Source organism: Etheostoma spectabile, chromosome 16 (assembly GCF_008692095.1).
Source record: "Etheostoma spectabile isolate EspeVRDwgs_2016 chromosome 16, UIUC_Espe_1.0, whole genome shotgun sequence".
Classification (NCBI taxonomy): domain Eukaryota; kingdom Metazoa; phylum Chordata; class Actinopteri; order Perciformes; family Percidae; genus Etheostoma; species Etheostoma spectabile.
Genome location: NC_045748.1, coordinates 16,381,536 through 16,401,654, shown reverse-complemented (window position 1 = coordinate 16,401,654; position 20,119 = coordinate 16,381,536). Strand labels below are relative to the sequence as shown.

The 20,119-nt window shown below is 38.6% G+C and overlaps 1 protein-coding gene across 1 annotated transcript in view; it reads left to right on the top strand.

Annotated features, from left to right (window-relative positions):
* Window positions 1-8,477: 8,477 nt before the first annotated feature.
* shc3 (SHC (Src homology 2 domain containing) transforming protein 3) overlaps window positions 8,478-20,119 on the top strand; it is a 16,648-nt gene continuing 5,006 nt past the window's right edge. The window contains exons 1-7 of the mRNA XM_032539950.1: window positions 8,478-11,522; window positions 14,580-14,650; window positions 17,867-17,930; window positions 18,649-18,768; window positions 19,523-19,576; window positions 19,752-19,803; window positions 19,894-20,023. Coding sequence (XP_032395841.1) covers window positions 10,896-11,522; window positions 14,580-14,650; window positions 17,867-17,930; window positions 18,649-18,768; window positions 19,523-19,576; window positions 19,752-19,803; window positions 19,894-20,023 — 1,118 coding nt within the window. The 5' untranslated portion in view covers window positions 8,478-10,895. The remainder of the gene's footprint in view (window positions 11,523-14,579; window positions 14,651-17,866; window positions 17,931-18,648; window positions 18,769-19,522; window positions 19,577-19,751; window positions 19,804-19,893; window positions 20,024-20,119) is intronic.

Below are 20,119 nucleotides of genomic sequence, written 5' to 3'. Positions count from 1 at the left end.
GGAACTCCTTCCAAAACTGGAAACAAGATGAAGGTCTGAGGACGTGCTGCCTTTCTTCCAAATATGCATTTATTTCCATTTCCCCTGATTCAAATCCTTGAAGCAGTGCTTGTATGGCACAATAACACTGGAGGTGTATGAGGAGCACTGATCTTTATTTATTGGTTTAGGTTCAACATTAGGGAGATTGAGATCTCCACTTTTGAACAAAATAGAAATTTTAACGTTGAATACTTCATTTTCTGGTGATTTTTTTTTCTGCAACGGTTTGTGCCCTTTTTGCATCCATTTATGTTGCAAATGTCTTTATTTATGTAAAGGCAATTATAAAAGGTTTTTGGGGTGGGTTGCACTGCCCAGTTTTGATTATTGGGGTGGGGGATTGTAACACCCCCCCGTACATTACTCCTATGGGTGCAGCGCCTGTTTATAGCTTGGCTTATTTTACAAAGAGATGTTTACACCTTCACCGTCTTCCAAAGCACCAGTGCTGTCCTTCAAAGCTATCTTGCTGTTTGACATTTTCACTTGAGAGTATAGTCTTTAATTTTTATTGGGCATTTCATTTTTTTCTTTCCAGCGATTCAAATATTCACCTTATTCACAGGATTTTGATTACGGAAATGGAGTAAGTTACTGTGGGGCTTAGGGTTCTTTTCAATCACAGTTTACCTCTGATTAATGAAAACCTAGCATTCAGAATGCCATACTTGGCACAGGTTGATTTGTTAGTCTGGATCTTACTGCTGTTGTCTGCAGTTAGTTTTTCTAAACCTTAAAACTGTGACTAACTATTTGCCTTTGAAGCAGAAATAAAGTGAGTTTGTTATATCTGTTGCCTACATTTACTTAAAAATCAATGCATCACATTTTTTTTGCTATGTTTGAATGAAGCACATTTGTCACTTTCTATGTCACATGATCGATTAAATATTCACAGACCTGATTCACCCACTCTTTATAATTCCTGCAGGATCAAAACTAGAGTGACACGTCAGCCTTTTCCACATGGAACACGTTCTACCATCTGAATTATTAACCGACCTCCACCGTGCATTTCTCCTTGGAAACCAGTTATGACATTGTCAAATGATACAATAATATCCTTGACTGAAAACTTAGTTCCTTTCTAGAAGTAGGTTGCAGATCTTATCTCAGACACTTATGCTTCACAGATTCATTAACAATGGGCATTTATGTATATCTAACATAACTAGGAATAATCTGATAAAAGGTAAATGGTTATGTTCAGCTTAAAACATTTAACCCATGTGTTGTCTTCCTGTCAAAATTGAAAATCAACACCTTTGTTGATGCTTTTTATCAATGTTTTTAACCTTTTCTTACTTTTTTGTCCCATTTTTCATCACTTTTGACACCTTTTTTTCCAATATGTCATTTTTTTGAAATTTTCCACACTACGTAACTTCCTAACTTTAGTTTTACAGTTAGTTTTGGAATTTATGGTCAATAAACCTCATTCATAGGAAATTATACCTAATGTTTGAGTTAGAAAAGCAGAAATTGGGAATTATTACTAAACTTTTTACTAAAATTAAAGCAATGTATGTTGATGGATAATCACAGACTGGAATATGTCGACTTTTAATCAACACTATTTCAAAACCACTTCAATTTTTGTTTTTTCAACTGCTATAAAATTGAATATGACACCCCAAAATTAATGAAAGTAGAGATTTGTACTTGCCTAAGAGCGTTGTGTGGAATCAATCATGTTATTTTAGGTCATTGCAACTGGGTAGTTAAAAAAGAACATTGATAAAGGAAAACTGGTCAATTTGACCCGAGGACAACATGAGGGTTAATGTATCACAAAAAAATGCAACTGAGGAAAATAAATGTTTATAATGACCTAACTGGAGCTATAGCGCCCTCATGTGACCAAGTAAAAGAGCACAGGTAGAAAATAAAAAAAAAAAAACATGAAAATAGTTCATTGGTATAGGTCACCAAGGCAGCAAAGTTTTCTAAACCTTAGGAAGTTCTTATTTTCAGAATGCAACGTCTGATACTGCTGGTTTAACATAGATCAGACCCAGAACTGTCTTTGTGATTATTTCCACGAGTTGATCATTTAAAGGCACTTTGGATGTGGTGTTGTTCGACAGCAGCAGGACCAGTAGCCTATGAGTGTCTGCCGCAATGAGCAGAAGACAAGATCCAAGATCTTTATACAAACGGAACTCTTTTGGCTGAGGGTAAACACAAACAGATAATGCACAGCAGACAACAGACAGTATATCCACTAAATAATAAAAAATCACAGGAGCAGTCTTTCAGATGAGCAACAACGGGATAGGAAGCTCATTACTGCCCCCTGAGGGCGGACGACGCAGCTAATTTGTTAATGTATTTAACAAAAGAAAAGGCTTCTAGGAGGAAGATGAAATATTCGTCTGTTTAGTCCGTTAGCTTCCGTGCTTGCAGTAAATTAACCATATTTGATGTAACTCCTGTTACAGTTAGTCGACCTGTTCGATTTGGTTGCGGGATTTTTTGTTGACTTTAACAAAACCGTTTGGTTAATTGGATGATTCACCCTCTCATCAACTCACTGGTGAGTAATTGCTAACATGACCTCTTTTCTGTGTGTGGCTTGCTCGTTTTATATAAAGTAGTGAGATAAAAGTCTTGTCAATCTTATGAGTCACGTGGTAATGGAGAAACAAGGTACGATATTATTGGGGGTTGTAGTTTTTAAGAGCATAGGCTCCTACGTTCAATACCTACACTACCATACTATTTAGATATTTGTTGGCATACTAAACAGTATTTGATTGTTTACATAAATAAGTCAAATGGAGTATGCCAAAAATAAGATGATGTCCTATACTGCATAGAGCTGGTCGGATTTTGCAGTAGGCTATGCCAAAATGCTTTTTGCTGCATGCAACATTACAAGGGCAGCTGCAGTACATACTAAACGTAATAAAGAAAAGGTATTCGATTTGGAAGACAGTGGCAATGCAGCTCAAAACTCAAAGAATTTCCAAACTGCAACAACCACAACTCTTGTTATTAGTTAGTTACAAGTTTTAAAAGTTTTTATTAGGCTCAGATATGTTTGGCAGTATGACAGCTGGCCAAAATAGCAAAAATGCACAAATCTCATACATTTGATAATGCAAAATAGTTTATACCAAAACATATCTTGTATAAAATTATGGTTTAACTTAGAAGAGTTTACAGATGAATGGAACCTTGATTTTCAATAAGTTTAACGTGTTAATGCCTAATAGTTACCTTGATGACCTTAAAAGATAATAAAAAATACGGGAAATATGAGTTCGTCGCTTAGTCACAGTATATACTGTATGTAATCATTAAAACATTACCAATGTCCATATAGTCTATCTCACTATAACACATGAAAAAGAGAGAATCAAATACCAACCAGTTTATTTATGCACTTTTTGGAAATACTTCCAATTACGCCTTTCTATATTCCACAGGTCTCACATACACACACACACACACACACACACACTCACGCATATATGATCATCTTGTGCTTCTGCTGCTTCAGATGTTTTTTTTCGATAAATCATTCACAGAAAGCTCAAATGATACCCCAGACATGATTATGAAAATGAGCTCTCAAGGCTACACATTGTGCACACAGGAAATTCTTACATCACTGTGGTCTTTTCAAGTAGGCTATCAATGTTGTTTCCCTTTGCTATTCATTTTATTGTGATTCATTGAGCTTTTAAGAAACACGACACGCAATTGTATAACCACAGGCAGTGATGTTATTGAAATGTGGTCACAAACAGGCTCATATTAGTCATGGCTGTAGGGCAAGATAATGACACTCAGTTTCATTCAGTGTGAATATAATGGAAACAAAAGGTAGTGTAACTTTTTTTTATATCAAATATAGAGGTGTCCCTGACCCATATAATACAAATAGACTGAATACATATGGGGTTAAGTATTTGTTGCCATCATTTCTAATAAGTGGTAGAGGGATGTATCCCACAGTTAAACTAGTAGATGGCTGTTAGAAAGCCCCTGTGTTGGAGCATTATAGCAAATGAGGTGCAGACAGGTGCAGTGGACATATACACTGGACACTTAAGCTCTAATATAAGGCTGGCTGTAAAAAAAAAGGTTATATCTTGGTTTTGTAAGTGCAAACCAAAGGCATTTTTTAAATCGTATTATTGTTTCTGCAGTCTTTTCTAATACTATCATGCAGAACACTATGAAAATGTACACAGACTCACTAACCATTCAGTTATCTTTATTCCCTCCACAAAAAAGTGTTATTTTATGTATTCTGTAATATCTACTGTAGGAATGGCAATGTCAGTCGGTTGGTTGGATGGTCCAGCAGTCTGGTCCAGGTTAAAATGTCTCTAAAACGATTGGATGGATTTCCATGAAAGTTTGTACAGACAGTTTGGCGATCCCCTGACTTTTCCTCTAGCAACACCATGAGGTTCATATTTGTGTGTGTTTCCTTTAGTGTAATATCTAACAAACAACCACTAAATGGATTGCAATTACATTTGGTCTATCATGAATTGTAGTCACTTTGGCGATATCCTGACTTTTAATCTAGGACCAGCATCAGCCGCCCAGAGCAGTTAGCATGGCTGTAGACTATTTATGTGCTTATGAGGTCTTGTTTTCTTTCATATTCCGCTCAGATTGTACTAGCTATAATTTCACATACATTATGTGAAGTCATAAATACCTTGTCAAAAACATTGTTGTGCTGCACAAGAGCCATTAAATAAGTCTTATAGTCTTTTGGATATTAACTCATGTGCCAGGCTGGTGTGGGGTCTCTCACAAATCCCCTTGCTGGTGCTTTGTGTCTCATAGGGTCCCTTCAATGTGGCTGTGCTACAGAGAGAAAAACTAACTTGTTTGAGGAGTTGTCTGCCTTAGTAATGCCAATGAGATACCTAAACAGCTGTGAGAGAATAGTCTCTATCAGCTTTCAGCTAGTCTGAAAATAACTCTTGCTTTTTTGAATGTTTTTGGTAACCTGGCAACTGTAGTCAAGTGGGGAAGTGTCTGCTGCTTTCCTTGCCAATGGGTGCTCTCTCTTCCTCTGTCTCTCCTTTCTCATTCACTCTCAATGTATATTTGAAAAATGATAGAAAACTGACAATAATCTGATTATGTTTAATTGCAATGTAACTTATGTTCTTACTTACACCATGTAGTTATTCTTACATCTATTAAATGTTATAGTTTATAGTTTATCACAAGGATCCCCATTAGCTGACGCCTAGACGGCCAGCTAGTCTTCCTGGAGTCAAAAACAACATCAAATCAGAACATTTAAAAAAACGTCACAACACATATATAATAACATACATAAAATAACCTTAAAAACCCAAGAGAAAAAAATCTAAATCTATCTAAAAAACTACATTACACAACATGACACATGGGTTTAGAGTAAACATCCATGGACTTATGTTATTAACTGTGGGTGTTTATCTGGATGATTTACATGTAGATTTTGTGAAAGTTCTTAGTTAATACGCATGATTAATAGAATAAGCGGAAGACATGTTCATGTTGTCAGTGCACTCTTATCTTGAAAGCTTTGCCTGGCATTTACCTGTGGGTTGTTTAAAATGTTACAAGAATCTCATTGCAAGATGATTATCCTGTTTATGTTTTTGTCATCTTATCCATTATTTATTAGAATCTGTGTGACCTGTTCCCAGATGGATCCCATCATACAGGAAGCTCAACGCAAGAAACACAAGAAACACCCCCATTGACCAGCCATCAATGGTCATTCCAGCCGCAGCATACACTATAGTATAGAGACCGACAGATATATCGGCAGACTGGTATTATCAACCAATATTAGGCATTTCCCGATTATTATTATTTTTTTTAATATCCATTCATCAGAATCATTGATACCACACCTGATACCACCTCCATAGCAATGTGACAATAACTTCTCCTTCAAGCAGGTATAGGCAACGGAAGAGGAGCAATGCCAGCTGTTTGGAGATTTTCGGCTGTCATTTTATAATGACAAATAAATGATTCTGATAAATTAATATTTAAAAAATAAAAACAGACTGTCAACCATAGTGTTGGGGGTTGCATAGTTTGTCCACTAGAGGGCGCTCTACAGCGTCCCTGTTGGCAACACTGATTATTTTTTTTATTGTTATTGTGTTTTTGTTCAAATGACTTTAAGTTTCATATCTTAAGTTTTCATTTTTATACATTTTGTTTATCAGAACTTTAATATATTTTACTGTTCCTCTATTCTGTTTTGACAGTAAAACAAATTAACATTATTTTAGTGAGAACTCATAAATAACTACAAATAACTAATGTTAGGGATATCTGTTTGTTTTGTAACGCGTCTTTGGATTTAAAAAAAAATATTGGCCGATAAATTGGCAAATCCGATTTTCAAATATTCTTATCAGTATCAGCCTTAAAAATCCTTTATCGGTCGGGCTCTACACTGTAGATATTCCCGCCTTTTCTGTTCCACTCAGCTCCCTTGTGTTTCGCTCCGCAGTGGCAGGGGAACAGTGGGTGGGCCTTCAGTGCCTCAGGATCTCTGGACACCTGCTAACAGAACACTACGATGCGTGAGTAGAGCTTTTTCTGTGTCGTATCGACGCCTAAAAGAAAAAGAAGAATGTCTACAAGGCCCAATTTGGTTCTAGATCTGCACCCTTCTTTAGGGGTACTGAAAGCGGGCTTTTCTCATTTCCACATTGAGACAATAGTGCAGTAATGTAGGAAAACAACGATGTTTTAGATATGTAAGGGATAATGTAGCGAGCCCGTTGTGATTGCGAATTAAAACCTTGACAGGATGCTGCAAAGCAGAGAGGGTCTTGAAGAAGCCTGAAGGAATTCTATTCGTAATAATGACCGTCATTCTCTGCATTATCCCATCCGGTGGCCAGTAACACTGTTAGCTATCCCTCCTTCCTGCACCCTCGCTCTCCCTTTGTGATCCTCTTATACCCCTGATCATATATCTTGCTAGAGTCTATGATCAGAACTCTATTCATGGCAACGGTCTGTTATATAGAAATAGCAGACTGCCCTTTGCTGTGATTGACCAATCGGAGTCAAGTATTCAATCAAGCCGTGTAATACATCTAAAGTACAGTAACTAACAAGTAGGGATGCACCGATACTGATCCCAGTATCGGTCCAATGCCGTGCGCATGTAAAAATAATAACTAGACTCTTGCCCAATGCATGATTGCTCTTGACGACCAGCCAGTCGTTAAAAATGCTGGCTTTTGACTTCTTCTCAGTGTACTGGAGCTGAGAGATTCCCAGTCGTCACCACATTACAGAAACCGTGATGCCAAAGCTGCTTTGTGTAAAAGCACATCATTAGCCTGTTGCCTGTAAACTTCACCACTAAATTTGAAGTAGTGGTGTTAGCCCAATGTCTCTCATCAGCTTAACGGGCATAAACATGAAGAAAGCAATGTTTCAATCTGCTCTGTCTGCATGCGGTTTCTACACAGCTCTGTTTTAACAAGCACAACACCACGCTGTAAATAGCTATTTCTTTTTCACAAACAAAAACCTCTCAGTGTATAGTCTAACTGTTTTAACTGTTATAGTCTTTAAAGTCTTTAAATTTGGACAAAATCTTGTGAACTTAGCTGCTGGCATGAACAAATTGTCCTCTCCGCTGGATCAGTAAATCCACATAGCTAATTAATATGCATGTGAATGACGAATCGCATTCTTAATTCTTTCGAAACTTCACTCAGTATTTTGATATCAAGAATTATTTGATTTATTTTACTGACACTAGCCCGGGGAAATGTCAGGGCCCAGGCACCGAGCTGTAGAAAAAAGACTACGTCTGTATGTTGTCTGTGTTTCAATCTTGTGCCCTGGTATTAAAAGTACAGCATGATACCAGAGTGACTAATATTTTGTTAACATAACCATGTTTGGGTACTTACTATAAAAAAACATACTAGTACGAGCAGGGTAATACAGGTTTATTTGAAAGGACTTCTGAAAATTATTTTACAGAGCAGTTAGTAGTTTTTTGGCAGTAGTACAATTTGAAAAAAGGAACACCAGCTAATTGAAATTCATTTTGATTGAAAATTATTTAATTTTAATATCGCCATTCCTAAGCCTCCATACAGTACTGCAGCAAATACACATTTCACAAAGTGTAGTCTTTCTTTATTCAGGTAATTACATTTTTTTTCTAGAAAGGTAAGACTAATATAAAATACAATGAGATGACTAATACCTAAAAGCTGATTTTATTTATATATGTTCATGATTACTGTCTCAGAGGGTAATACATCTGCAAAGGATGACATTTAGGACTTGATGATATATGATTAAAGTTTCCAACAAAACCACACTAGAATGCATGATGTCATTCTAAAAATGAAATCAAATAGGATGCTAATTTTGTATTTTCAAAAGAATGTTTGTTGTCCAAGTGTATGTCTAATCATATTTATGAACCCAAAATACATTTGTAGTTCTAGTACAGTTGTACTATCTGCCCTCGTGCATATAAACAGTAAACTGCTAATTAAATGTTTAGGTGGTAACTGTTCACATGAATGTGGGGGAAGAAAATCTGATAATGGTGACAATTAAACTCACAGGGGTGGCACTTTTACTTCTAATGTCTTCTTGGATATTTTTCTTATTTATTTTTTGTAAACAGAACACTATCTTATTAAATCATGCAAACATTTTATATCTGTTGATGTACATATCATTTTTAAAAGATAGTCAAGTGAAAACAAAATGTACACCTGTGTCTGGAATGGTCTCTTCCACTATTCTGCAAGCCTCCCCTGAATGAGTCATCCAGCCGGCTCCTCATTGGATAAGACCATGCCATCCCAAGGGATTGCCTTGCAGAGGCAGAAAGGCCTTGCTTCCATTCACAGAAACATTGGTATGCCAGCCTGCTATTTCATTCACATAAAAGACTAAATATTGCATGCTTTTTGTCCTCTGCTGTTATTCTCCTTTGTCTTTTTGCCTCCCCTTTTGGTTTGCGAGGGCCTGCCTTTTCTTCCCTGCTTCTGTGTTTGCCTTTTTTTTTTTCTGAGGAGAGAACGCAGACGCGCTGTCTTTTTTTTTCTTTTTTTCTATATTTGCCAGGCAGGAAAGAGAGATGTTGGGAGGGACTGCAGTGCGAAATCTGCAGCAGAGTGAGAGCGGAAGCTGCTTATGAATGAGTGTCAGTCTTTCGGCTTTGCTAGATGCTCCTGAGGACATTTTACATGAATGGTGTCTGGCTGTTTGCTTTCCGCTACAGGGAAGACAAAGATGCTTCATTGCTGCTGGTTTTAAGGAGGATCATGGGCTTTTTCTGTTATCCTTTTGGTTGTTTCATTGACTTATCTGCCTGAGAAACATGTCGTTCCTACTCAGTTTTTTTTTCTCATTCATGTAATTCAACCTGGACTGCTCTCTCTTCTTGTGAACTAAAATTGTATTCCTTTGTTGCAGGATACTGATAGAGAAATACTGCTGCACATTAGATATGCTTTATTCATTTTTGCGTTAATGCCTGATTATGAATATTTTGTGCAGAAACAACAAGTAGTCATAGGTTTTTTAAAGTAAATAACTGAGAACCAGGTTCTAATGTTAAACGCAACACGCAGGGAGAGGAGACAATATAATTAATGTTAAAAGATTGGCTTTAGAAGCTGTGTTTAATTGTTCTGCCCATGTTCTGCGGCTATTTTAAATTAACATGGACAATATATTAATGATGTTGCGTATTTCCAGTCATGCTAAAATTTTACTGTATTGTTGCTTTCAGTGATTCACTGTATACGATGGTTCTACATCCTTTTAGGAAAATGACGTCTTCATGAAATATTTAAATAGAGGTTTTACTCTTGAATTTAAAACAACCACATTTTTCTTAGATTTTGGCAGAATTGTAGCTGTCAATTAATTGGATACAAGTTTCATTACTTATTTCATTTACTATCATTTCTGTAATTAGTTTATTGTGTGCATCATCTTTAATCACAACTTTTCTCAGTCTTTAATCTATTCTCATCTATTTAATAAGAAGCAAATTGGGGATAACATAAATTCAAGCAAATTATCCTCAATCATATTCCAAAGTTAGATTTTCAAGCAACCGCTCATTCTTAATTTCCTTTTCTCGGAAAACCAAATAGGAAGGAAATAATTACAGAGAATAAATATCAGACTGGGGAATTAAAAAATTGATAGCTTCTAGTGTGCTGTAAGTGGGAGTTTTTTCTCTCTCTCTCCAACAGGAAGTGATTTGCAGTGTTCAGCAAGCCTTTTGTTGAGAAGGTTTTCTCAGATCAGTGAGTCATGCTCTAGCTCTGAGCCGGCAGGCAAGCAGCAGTCAGTAGAGAGTATTTGCTCTTCCCTCGCAGTATCCGTGAACATCGACAACATAGACCTTTTTCTCTTACTTTTTGGATTTTTAAGGCTAGAAATCAGCAGCAGCATCATCACCGCCGGAAACCAAACAAGCTGCACCACAACACTGGCAGCCTTTTAGAGACCACTTTCCTCTCCATCCTGTTCTTCTTCTGCCTCAATGCTGTGTTTCCATGGATTGTGTCTGTACATTTCCCTCTGACGGATTGGATTTCAGCTCTGGATTTCACTGAGAGCAGATTGGACTTTGGCGACAGCAGCGGCAGCAGCAGCTCAACACAACCACCACTGTAACATCAATAGAGCAAATTACAGTCAGGTGGCCTGTGATTGCTTAAAGGCGTTTGCTGCCTGTACCGCTGCTGCTATGTTACAGGAGAGGGTAATCAGCACTGCTCACCCACGTCTGCCAGCACACTTGTGAAAGAGGCAAGCTGTGCGTGTCGGTTGGTGGAGAGAGCAAGAGAGAGAAGGGTATGCTTCACCGTACCAAATACAACCGCTTCAGGAATGAGTCAGTAACATCCGTCGATGAGCTTCTCCACGGCCTGTCCATGAACCCCAAGGTCTCGGCCACCCCCCAGTCTGCAGCCGAGACATCTTACACACCTCCAACTGAGGTCCAGCCCTCCTCCACCACCACTGCTACCAGCATCCCCACCAGCCACGGCTCTGACCACCTGGAAGATGGAGGCACCACCCTCTGTACCCTCATCAACAAGGTGTCCAGCCTGAAATTCAGCAACTCAGGCAGCTTGCTGGGCATCAAGGGTCTGCCCTCGGCTGTCAAGGACCTGGCTGTGTCTAAGCTGCAGGGGGGTGGGGGATCGGGCTCAGGCTGCTCCAGTGGCCCGAACGCCAGTGTGCCGGCAGCAGCCTCTGGTGTGGGCGGCTCTTTGTGCAGCTCGGCCTCCCATTCAACCCCCTGCTCGCAGCTAGAGCCAGCCGTCAGTATGAGCAAGAAGAGCAGGCTGGACGAGCTCCAGCTCGGCGGAGAAGACTGGCATCCAGCTGGAGGTGGTGGACTGGTGAACAAACCCTCCAGAGGATGGCTGCACTCAAGCGAGAAGATCTCTGGTCCAGGAGTGACATACATTGTGAAGGTTGGTGGTCTTTCTTTTTTCATTTCCGTTTTTGCCCTCTCCCTCTTTTCCATTCTTTACCCATTCATTTTTTTTTTCAATGACTCAAGCCCAACTACCTGAACGGGGGGGAGGGGATGAAGGAGAGATAATGTAGTTCCATTGGCACAACACAACATGCCCTTGAGTGGGTGTATATAGGTTGGCTACAGCAGAAGGCTAAGGGAAGGAACAGCGACCAGATAATAGAACATTGAATAATTCAGGAAATAGTGAAGGTCAACAGTAGGGAAAAGTATAGGGACAAACCTGTGATTGGAAAAAACAAAAACAGCAATTATCAGCATCATTTTGAGCATGCTGTTAACGTTTGAAATTATACGGTCTGTTCTGTGCATGTGGAGCCACAGCGTTATGCTTTTGTAACCATGGTGATGTGTTATTTCTGTACATTGTGCATGTCTATGAGCTCTATGGCTGTTTAAGCTTGCAGATGGATGAAGGAAACAACGACATACCGTGCATGTTTGTCTCATAGCATCCATGTCTCATGTTAATGTTCAGCCATCATACATCATTTTAACAGGGCACAAGTTGGCGCAGAACTATAAGAGCTGTGAATGTGATCAGGTCGGCAATGAGTCACTATGAGGAGTGATCAAGCTGAGCCCTGGCTGTTCAAGGTGTAAAGTGAATTAAAAAATGCAACAAACCATTTTCACTGAACCCATGTTAGCAGTAAAGTGTGCATTTGCCTGAACATCTCCCTTTTATGTAGGCAACACATTAAACAGAAAGTAAAATGTAGTTTTGTGGGCTGAATGAGCGTACTGAAGGCCATTGCCAGGTGATGTGTTATATTCCAAATCAAGTTACACAGTATGATTGCCATCATATGACACCTACTACAGCTTGCCTGAACAAAACCTACAGTATCTGTGACCAGCGTGACATTCCATTAACTGCATTAAGGACGGGAGCGCTTATTTGTCCAGTCAATGTTGCTGAAAGCATCCACACTGTGAGAGGGAAAATGGGTCCGGTCTGTGCTCCCCCACCCTCTGCTTTTCCTGTGGTTTGAGGTCCTGTGTGTATTGAGTTCAATGTGGTGTTATGCTCACAGCACTTTTAATTAGTGTCATGTGGTCACTCCTCGCGCATCATGCACCATTACTCTAAAGGGACATTGACTGACAGTGACACTGTTTTCACTCACTCTTTTAGCCCATATTTGTGGATTCTAAAAAGGCCACAACAAATTGCCAAATTTAGCCACAAACCACAACAACAACGCTCCCTAGAGCTGAGGGGAACTGCAGATTTGGGCGATAATTCTCTGAGGGTTCATCCCCCCCTTTCACAAATAGTCATGGGATTCGTTGTGAATAAAAACTATTGATTAAAGCTGCTTTAATTATGGTAATCACCATCCTTTTTGTGTTTGTTAGTAAATTGTAATGATTTACTGCTCATGCCTGTTTACGATCTTTATTTGGTGCAAGTGTTCCATGTAATTCAAATATATTAATACTTTATTATTTTATTAGTCTACTAAATCCTGTGTATTGAACACATGCTTTATCCTGTTGACTTGTCATATCCATATATGCCATATATATAACTGAACTGTATAATATAATGTTTCTAAAGTATCAACTGTACCCAATGGAACACGTTTTGTAACATGTTAAACCTAAGTGCAAATAAGTGATATGAAAGCCACTTTTTACATATGGGAAATAAACTAAATGCTTGAATTCATGAGCACAACATCAAACCTCCAGTAAGAAATAACTGTAGCCGTTATGATATATGACTTAGGTTTCTTGTGTGTGTGTGTGTAGTTCAGCATGTTAAAGAACCTATGCTCACTTAGAAATGTGGTATTCACTGGCATCATTTATGGGATCTTCAGAACTGGCCTCCCATTGATTTTGATAATTATTTTAAAGTGCAGTTTTACTGTGTGAACAATGTACTTGTTTGTTCTACCTCAGACAAAAAAATGTGTTCATGTTGTGCTCAGAATAGTGTAAGTCTCTTCCAATTTTAGCACCGTTTGATATATTTTTGTCCCTGATGAATTGTGTACTTCAAACTCACGGTTCTGGAAATAGATAGCATTAAAATTTTGCAAACGTCATGTTGACAAAATGGTATTTGTATGCTGGTGCTTGCAAAACACTCACTGGAGAGAAGGGGGCCTCATAATATGAAAGTTATGATTGTAATAACTTAGTTCTATCTATAAAGGAGTGGAAATAGACACGTTAGTGTGTTTGGATGTCTGTTTTGATTACAGCCAGATTACAATTGTGATTCTGATGGATGTCGTCAGCACAAAATGTTCTCAGTCTGTGCAATATTAATTTAGAGGAGGTGTTGTAATGTGAGTAGGTGGTTGGTACTAAAGATGGTTTAATGGGATGGGAGGACAACAGTCATCTCATGCGGCACAGTAACACACTGATGCAGTTTGTAATTCACTTCATTTCATTTTATTCCAAGTTTGCAACGACTCATTTCAGACATTGTTTTAACTAGAAAGGGGAAAACAATGATAAACATTTGCTGATGTAATACAGGTTTAGGTCTGCGTACAATTCGTATATACATGTGCGCAGTTTTAAATCATTAGTCTTTTTGATATCACCATGTTTGTGATTGGATGGTTGAGTTTTGGGTATTCCAAAAAGAAAAATTAGCAACTTAAAGTTACCCTGTGGAGTTTTATTGTAAACAAACATTGTTTTCTTTTTATTAAATATTTCTTTTTAAAATGCATTGTGTGTGTCCTTGAGGCCAAACCGTTGGGGTGAGCAATCCCAGAAGTGGTTGTGGATATACGCTACTAATGGTCAAAAAATGGATTGATTGAGTCAAAATTTCCTTTCTGTAATTAGCCCCTCGGTTTCTTAGTATTATATTTATGTTTATGTAGTGATTTGGTTTACATTGAAGGACTACAGTTATTTGGATTTAGGGAGTTTCAATTGATGAAGCAAAAAAATTAAGGCAGGTTTTTCTGTACAAGATGATTTGGCCAGTCATGTAACTTTTGATATTCTTGCTTTCCAGTATCTGGGCTGTATAGAAGTTCTTCGGTCAATGAGATCCCTCGATTTCACCACAAGATCACAAATTACAAGGTACGTCCACACCTGGTATTTTGACTTTTCATGATTCACTAGATGTCCTATAAAACAACTCAGTTTTTTCGAGTCATTCTTGTTGAAGGAGTCCCGCACACTGTCCATTATGCATGCAAATACTTTAGGTCACAACATTTTGGTCACATGTGTAATGGAGAGTGTGCGGGACTTCTTCAACAGTATGGAGATTGACAGTGATGCTTGTCCAGGCGAACAAGTAGGAGCGAACCGAAAAAAAAGAACACCAGAAAACATCAGAATTCCAATGTAGTAAAACTTTATAAAAGGAATTATCAATTCAAATTGACCAGTGAAAATCTGATGTGACCAGTAAAGAAAAACACTGCTCTCTGTCATGCCTTAGCAGATAATTAAAATTACAAGCAGAAAATTTGTTCTTGTGTTACTAAAGTTCAACCTGCTATAAAAAAAAAAAGTGATAGGATTTTGACATTATATGTATTTAAAGTACACTTTGGGTGCCGTTATCACAATTTATTTGCATGGATTTCTTTTGTGACTCCATGTGTATCTTTGAAATTGCTGACCAATGTGAAGTGAGGCAAAGGCCAAATGTGAATCGGATTGTGTCATGTCCACTTTTATGCTTGACTTCCTGAAGTCAATCCAGGCTAACGTTAGCCTGCAAGGCCACACATTAGTAGTCTCTCGCTCACTGTCTGTTTCCCTCTAATAAAGAGCCAGATTGGCCGAGAGAAAATGTTATGTGTCATGCTATTGCTATTAATAGACTTTGCCTTTTCTAAAAGATCCGACTGCTGTGCGTGATTTATCCACGTAGAAAGGATACAAAAATGAACGTTTGTTTCTTCTATCATGAAACCAATATTCACTTTGTCTCCGAGAGGAAATTAACTTTTCTGCATCAAAGCAGCTCTATCTTTAGCCTCTATTAAATCCAAATATTGTTGTCTTTTACATTAAAATGACAGCACGGTGATGGCCGTTGCAGATAAAACGGTTCACTTCACATCTTAAAGACAGTTTTAGATTTTCCTCTGTGGTGTACAGTGCTGTATATCAGAGGCAGTTGCAAGGTTTCACGAGAGACATTGCATTTGTAATATTCCCAGTGGCACTGGATTTCACGTGTAACAACCTGTAGAGTTCAGGCATACTGTAAACAATCTTTTTTTCTTTGGTTTTGGTATTTAGGGTTCAAACTGCGAAGCGGTATGACCCTAAATACAATTTGTTGTCTGCCGTGCCGGCTCAAATTCCTATGCGCTGGAATGAGCTAGAAACATGAAACTTGGGGGAATAACTGGAAATGGTGTGCATGTGCTTCTTTAGTAATATGAACCCAATTGGCCACATGGTGGCGCTGTAATTAAGGCTTCAAAACACTTTGAAAAGCCACGCCCCCCACTCCGTAAGTCTGATTGACTTGAAATTTCTCACACATGTTCGGCTTAATGTGCTCTACAAAAAAGCCTCAAGGATCATTAAGGTCCGCCTAGAAAATGTTTCCGCCATTTTGAATTTTTTGAAAAACACATTTTTTTTAATTTCCTACACCGTAGCTCCGAATGCCACCAAATGCTCAGTAAGTCATCAATGGATCAAGCTTATTTTAAGTTTTATAAAGCATGTCCATATCTCAATAACTTTTCAAGTTATTGACCAATGAACTTCTAAATGGACTTCGCTCTGGACATAATTGAACTCAAATCAGCAACCTTAAGGCCAATCATCATAAAACTCACAGCGTGTGTTCAGATAAGTGCCCCAGATATACCCGGACAGTTTTACATACACACACCACTAGGGGGCGCTACAAGTGCAAGATAGGTGAGTGGCATTACACACATTTTACTATAAATCACATACGGTATTCATTGTCCAATCATCACAAATCTCTCAGGATAAGTACCTGAACCACGCCCTGAACGTCTCATTCAAATCGAAAACCAGGGGGCGCTATAAATGCAAAAAATTGCAGGTGATATGGCGCAAATCAGGCTATTAATGACTAAATGATGGTCCAATAAACACTTCCAGGAAATGTCTACATAATGACCTCACACATACACTGCAAGTCTCATTCAAATTGACCACTATGGGACACTTTAAATGCACAATAACTGGACGTGGAATGACACAAATCAAGATTTGAGCTTGGAATTGCAGCTTGTGGGTTTATTAGCAATTGTTTTTGTGTTGGTCATCTGCTTTTCTCATATTGCCGTGAGCTGGACTGAGCTACATGTGACACTGAATTGAAAGTAAATGTTTTTGACAAATCAGTTGTAGGCATTTTAAACAAAGTGCACTGTTTGTCCAATTGTTACAAAGCTTTGCAAGATATGTTTTTTAATGACGTTGGACCACATGTGTGAAATTACTTTGAAATCGCTAATGAGAAAAAAGGTTTGAACCCGCGAATCACTGCCTGCGGGTATATTCATTTCCTTGTTTTATGGTGTTGTTGTCGTATCTCATTTGTTGATAAGTCATATTTCATCCTCCATATATTCATAGAGCCAAATCAAAAACAGATTGCAGCAACAGCATTTTAATAAAAATAAAACAATATTGACATTAAATAAAGGAAAACATGAAATACATTAAGTTAAGAACAGTATAAAAACCTTCCCTTACTGTACATCTAGCCAACACTTAACACTTAAGGATTCCTAAATAGTCCAATAACTCTTACATTAGTCTATGCAAAGGTGTAACTGAAGAGAAATAAAGACTAGCAGCTGTATAAGTAATTCATGGTAAAAAAAAACAAAACTAAAATCTAAGGAATTTAACTATTAGTGTACCACTTAACAATTAGAAACCCCTAAAGAAAAAACCCACCAGCTTACACCCTAAAATAAAATCTTCTTCTAAATCTACTAAAATCAGCTGTGCTCTGTGATGAGTATTAATTAGCTAATGTTGGCATGCTCATTCAACATGGTATATTATACCTGCTAAACATCAGTATGTTAGCATTGTCATTGTTAGCATGCAAGCATGATGAGAGTTAACTGAGAGTTCAGCTGTGCTTTTGCACAGCATAGAGCCACTAGTATGGCTGTATTTGTTCCTTTCAAGATAACAAAACACATTTCTTGTCAAAGTACATGATCATGAGTAGTAACTGTAAATACAGTCTTAACTTAATGCCAAAATAGTTGTGATTCTGTGGCTGTGGCTGGTCACCATCTTGGTTTCACCCTCCTCTCTCCCTCCCTCTAGGGAAGCCATCAGCCTGGTGTGTGAGGCTGTTCCAGGGACCAAAGGAGCTCTGCGGAAGAGAAAGGTACATGGATGGACAGAGAGGGAGGGAGATGGAGTGGTCACGGGAGAAGTGATAGCTACACTGAGAGAGCTGAGAAAATGAATATTAGTGAATGGTAAAGTAGCGAGGAAAAAGAGGAAACAGTATTAGATATTCATTTACCCTTCCCCTTTCTATATATAGCACATAGCCTCTGTAAGTTCCTTTTCTCTCATCCTTCCTTCATGTAAAAAGAGAGGGAAAACAGAGTCAGATAAAGAGAGGAAGAAAGGATGAGAGAGAGAGAGGCTGAGGAGAGAGATGAAGAGGTATGGGACTGCATGTGCGTGGGCGTAGCTCCCGCCCACGATGCATTGCACACGTGCACAGTGCTTAGTGACTCATGTAGTGCACGATATCAGAGAGAGAGAGAGAGAGAGAGAGAGAAAAAGAGAGAGAGAAAGTCTGTCTTCCATGTGTGCGTGCATGTGCTTGGTGTGTGTCCACAGTGTGTGAGGAGACTGTGTCTTAATGTGGGGTGTGAAATGAAGCATTACTCTGCTTTCTAGAGCTTGTTCAAATGTCAGGGATGAGTATATGACACAACATCAGCACCGACTAGTTTCTCTCTCTCTGAATAGATTTTTTTTTTTAAGTTATTTTTTATGGTTGTTCCTCTAAGATATAGCCTACTTTTAAATTGGTAACGAAGAGACTTTTGTTGCTGCAATTTTCTGTCTGTGTCCTCTGATCCTCTCAGCCACCATCTAAAGCTCTGTCCAGTATCCTGGGGAAGAGCAACCTGCAGTTTGCTGGCATGTCCATCAACCTAAATATCTCCACCAGTAGCCTCAACCTGATGGCCCCTGACTGCAAACAGGTCGGTGTTTGACTTTTGGTAACAAATATGTGATTATGTGAGCCACGATGCTACGTGTAAGAAAATAGCAGCACCATTGTATGAGGGAGCCTGCACAAAGTCCTCAGCAACCACATAAACTGTGTGTGTGTGTGTGTGTGTGTGTTTTAAGAAAACACTGAAGAAGGTCACGTTAGCACTGGTTTTGGGTTTGAATCCAGGTTGTCCCCATGTTCGCGTGGGTTTCCCCTACCATGAAAAAACATGTACTAGGTTCTCCAGTCAGTGCCCTTGATTAAGGCACTGGCTCAGATCTGGAGTTGGTCCCTGGTAGACCTTGCTTTTAAGAATATTTACCACACATACAGTATGTGTCCCCAATGTCAAGAATAAATCTTCTCAGTCAACTAAAAAAGATGAAAAAAGTGATCGGAGTGATCAAATTTGAGGAGGTTTATCTAATAAAACAACAGTTAAGAGGAAGACAAGCATGAGCATATGACTTCTCCAGATGTTTTTAGAATAACCAGAAGATGTTTGCTAGACTTTACCTATGCACGTCACTATATATAGCCAGTTATATGGGTTATAAATTAGTTGTCTTTGTGGATGGGGTGGTCAGTGGCCACAGTGTGCGTTTGCTGTCTACCCCGTTGTCTTTCTTGACACTGGCAGCATATGGTGCCAAATAATAAATATATGTGCATTTGTATCTATCTGTTTTTAAAGAGATATTTGCTAATTCATATGTACTGCATTGTTTTGCTCTTATCAGATCATAGCCAACCATCACATGCAGTCCATATCCTTTGCATCAGGTGGAGACCCCGTGAGTAACTCAATGGCTTTTATCAACTTAACTGGAATCTGTGTCTTGTGATAATTCAAACCTAAACTTCTCCATAACAAAAAAGATTTGATAACCAGAAAGTAAAATCTGTGGTATGAAGGTATTATGGTATCATAACAGTAACAGTTTACAATGTGTATTTCTTTGTTCTCAGGACACAACTGATCATGTTGCCTATGTAGCAAAGGACCCCGTAAACAGAAGAGGTAGGTGTTCATTCCTTTGATACTTTATAGAAGTTCTCATACCTCTCATGTAACATTCTCATTAAAAAGTGTTGCTCTGGCCCTTGTCAGCATGCCACATTCTGGAGTGCTCTGACGGGCTGGCCCAGGACGTCATCAGCACCATCGGCCAGGCCTTTGACCTTCGCTTCCAGCTGTACCTGCAGTGTCCCTCAAGCAAATTGTCCTCCACACATGACAGGTGAAGTGTTCATGAAAACACTCACAAAAGTACATATTCACAAATACACACACCCACACAGTCAGTATTGAGTTTCATTATCAAATCATGTTTTTC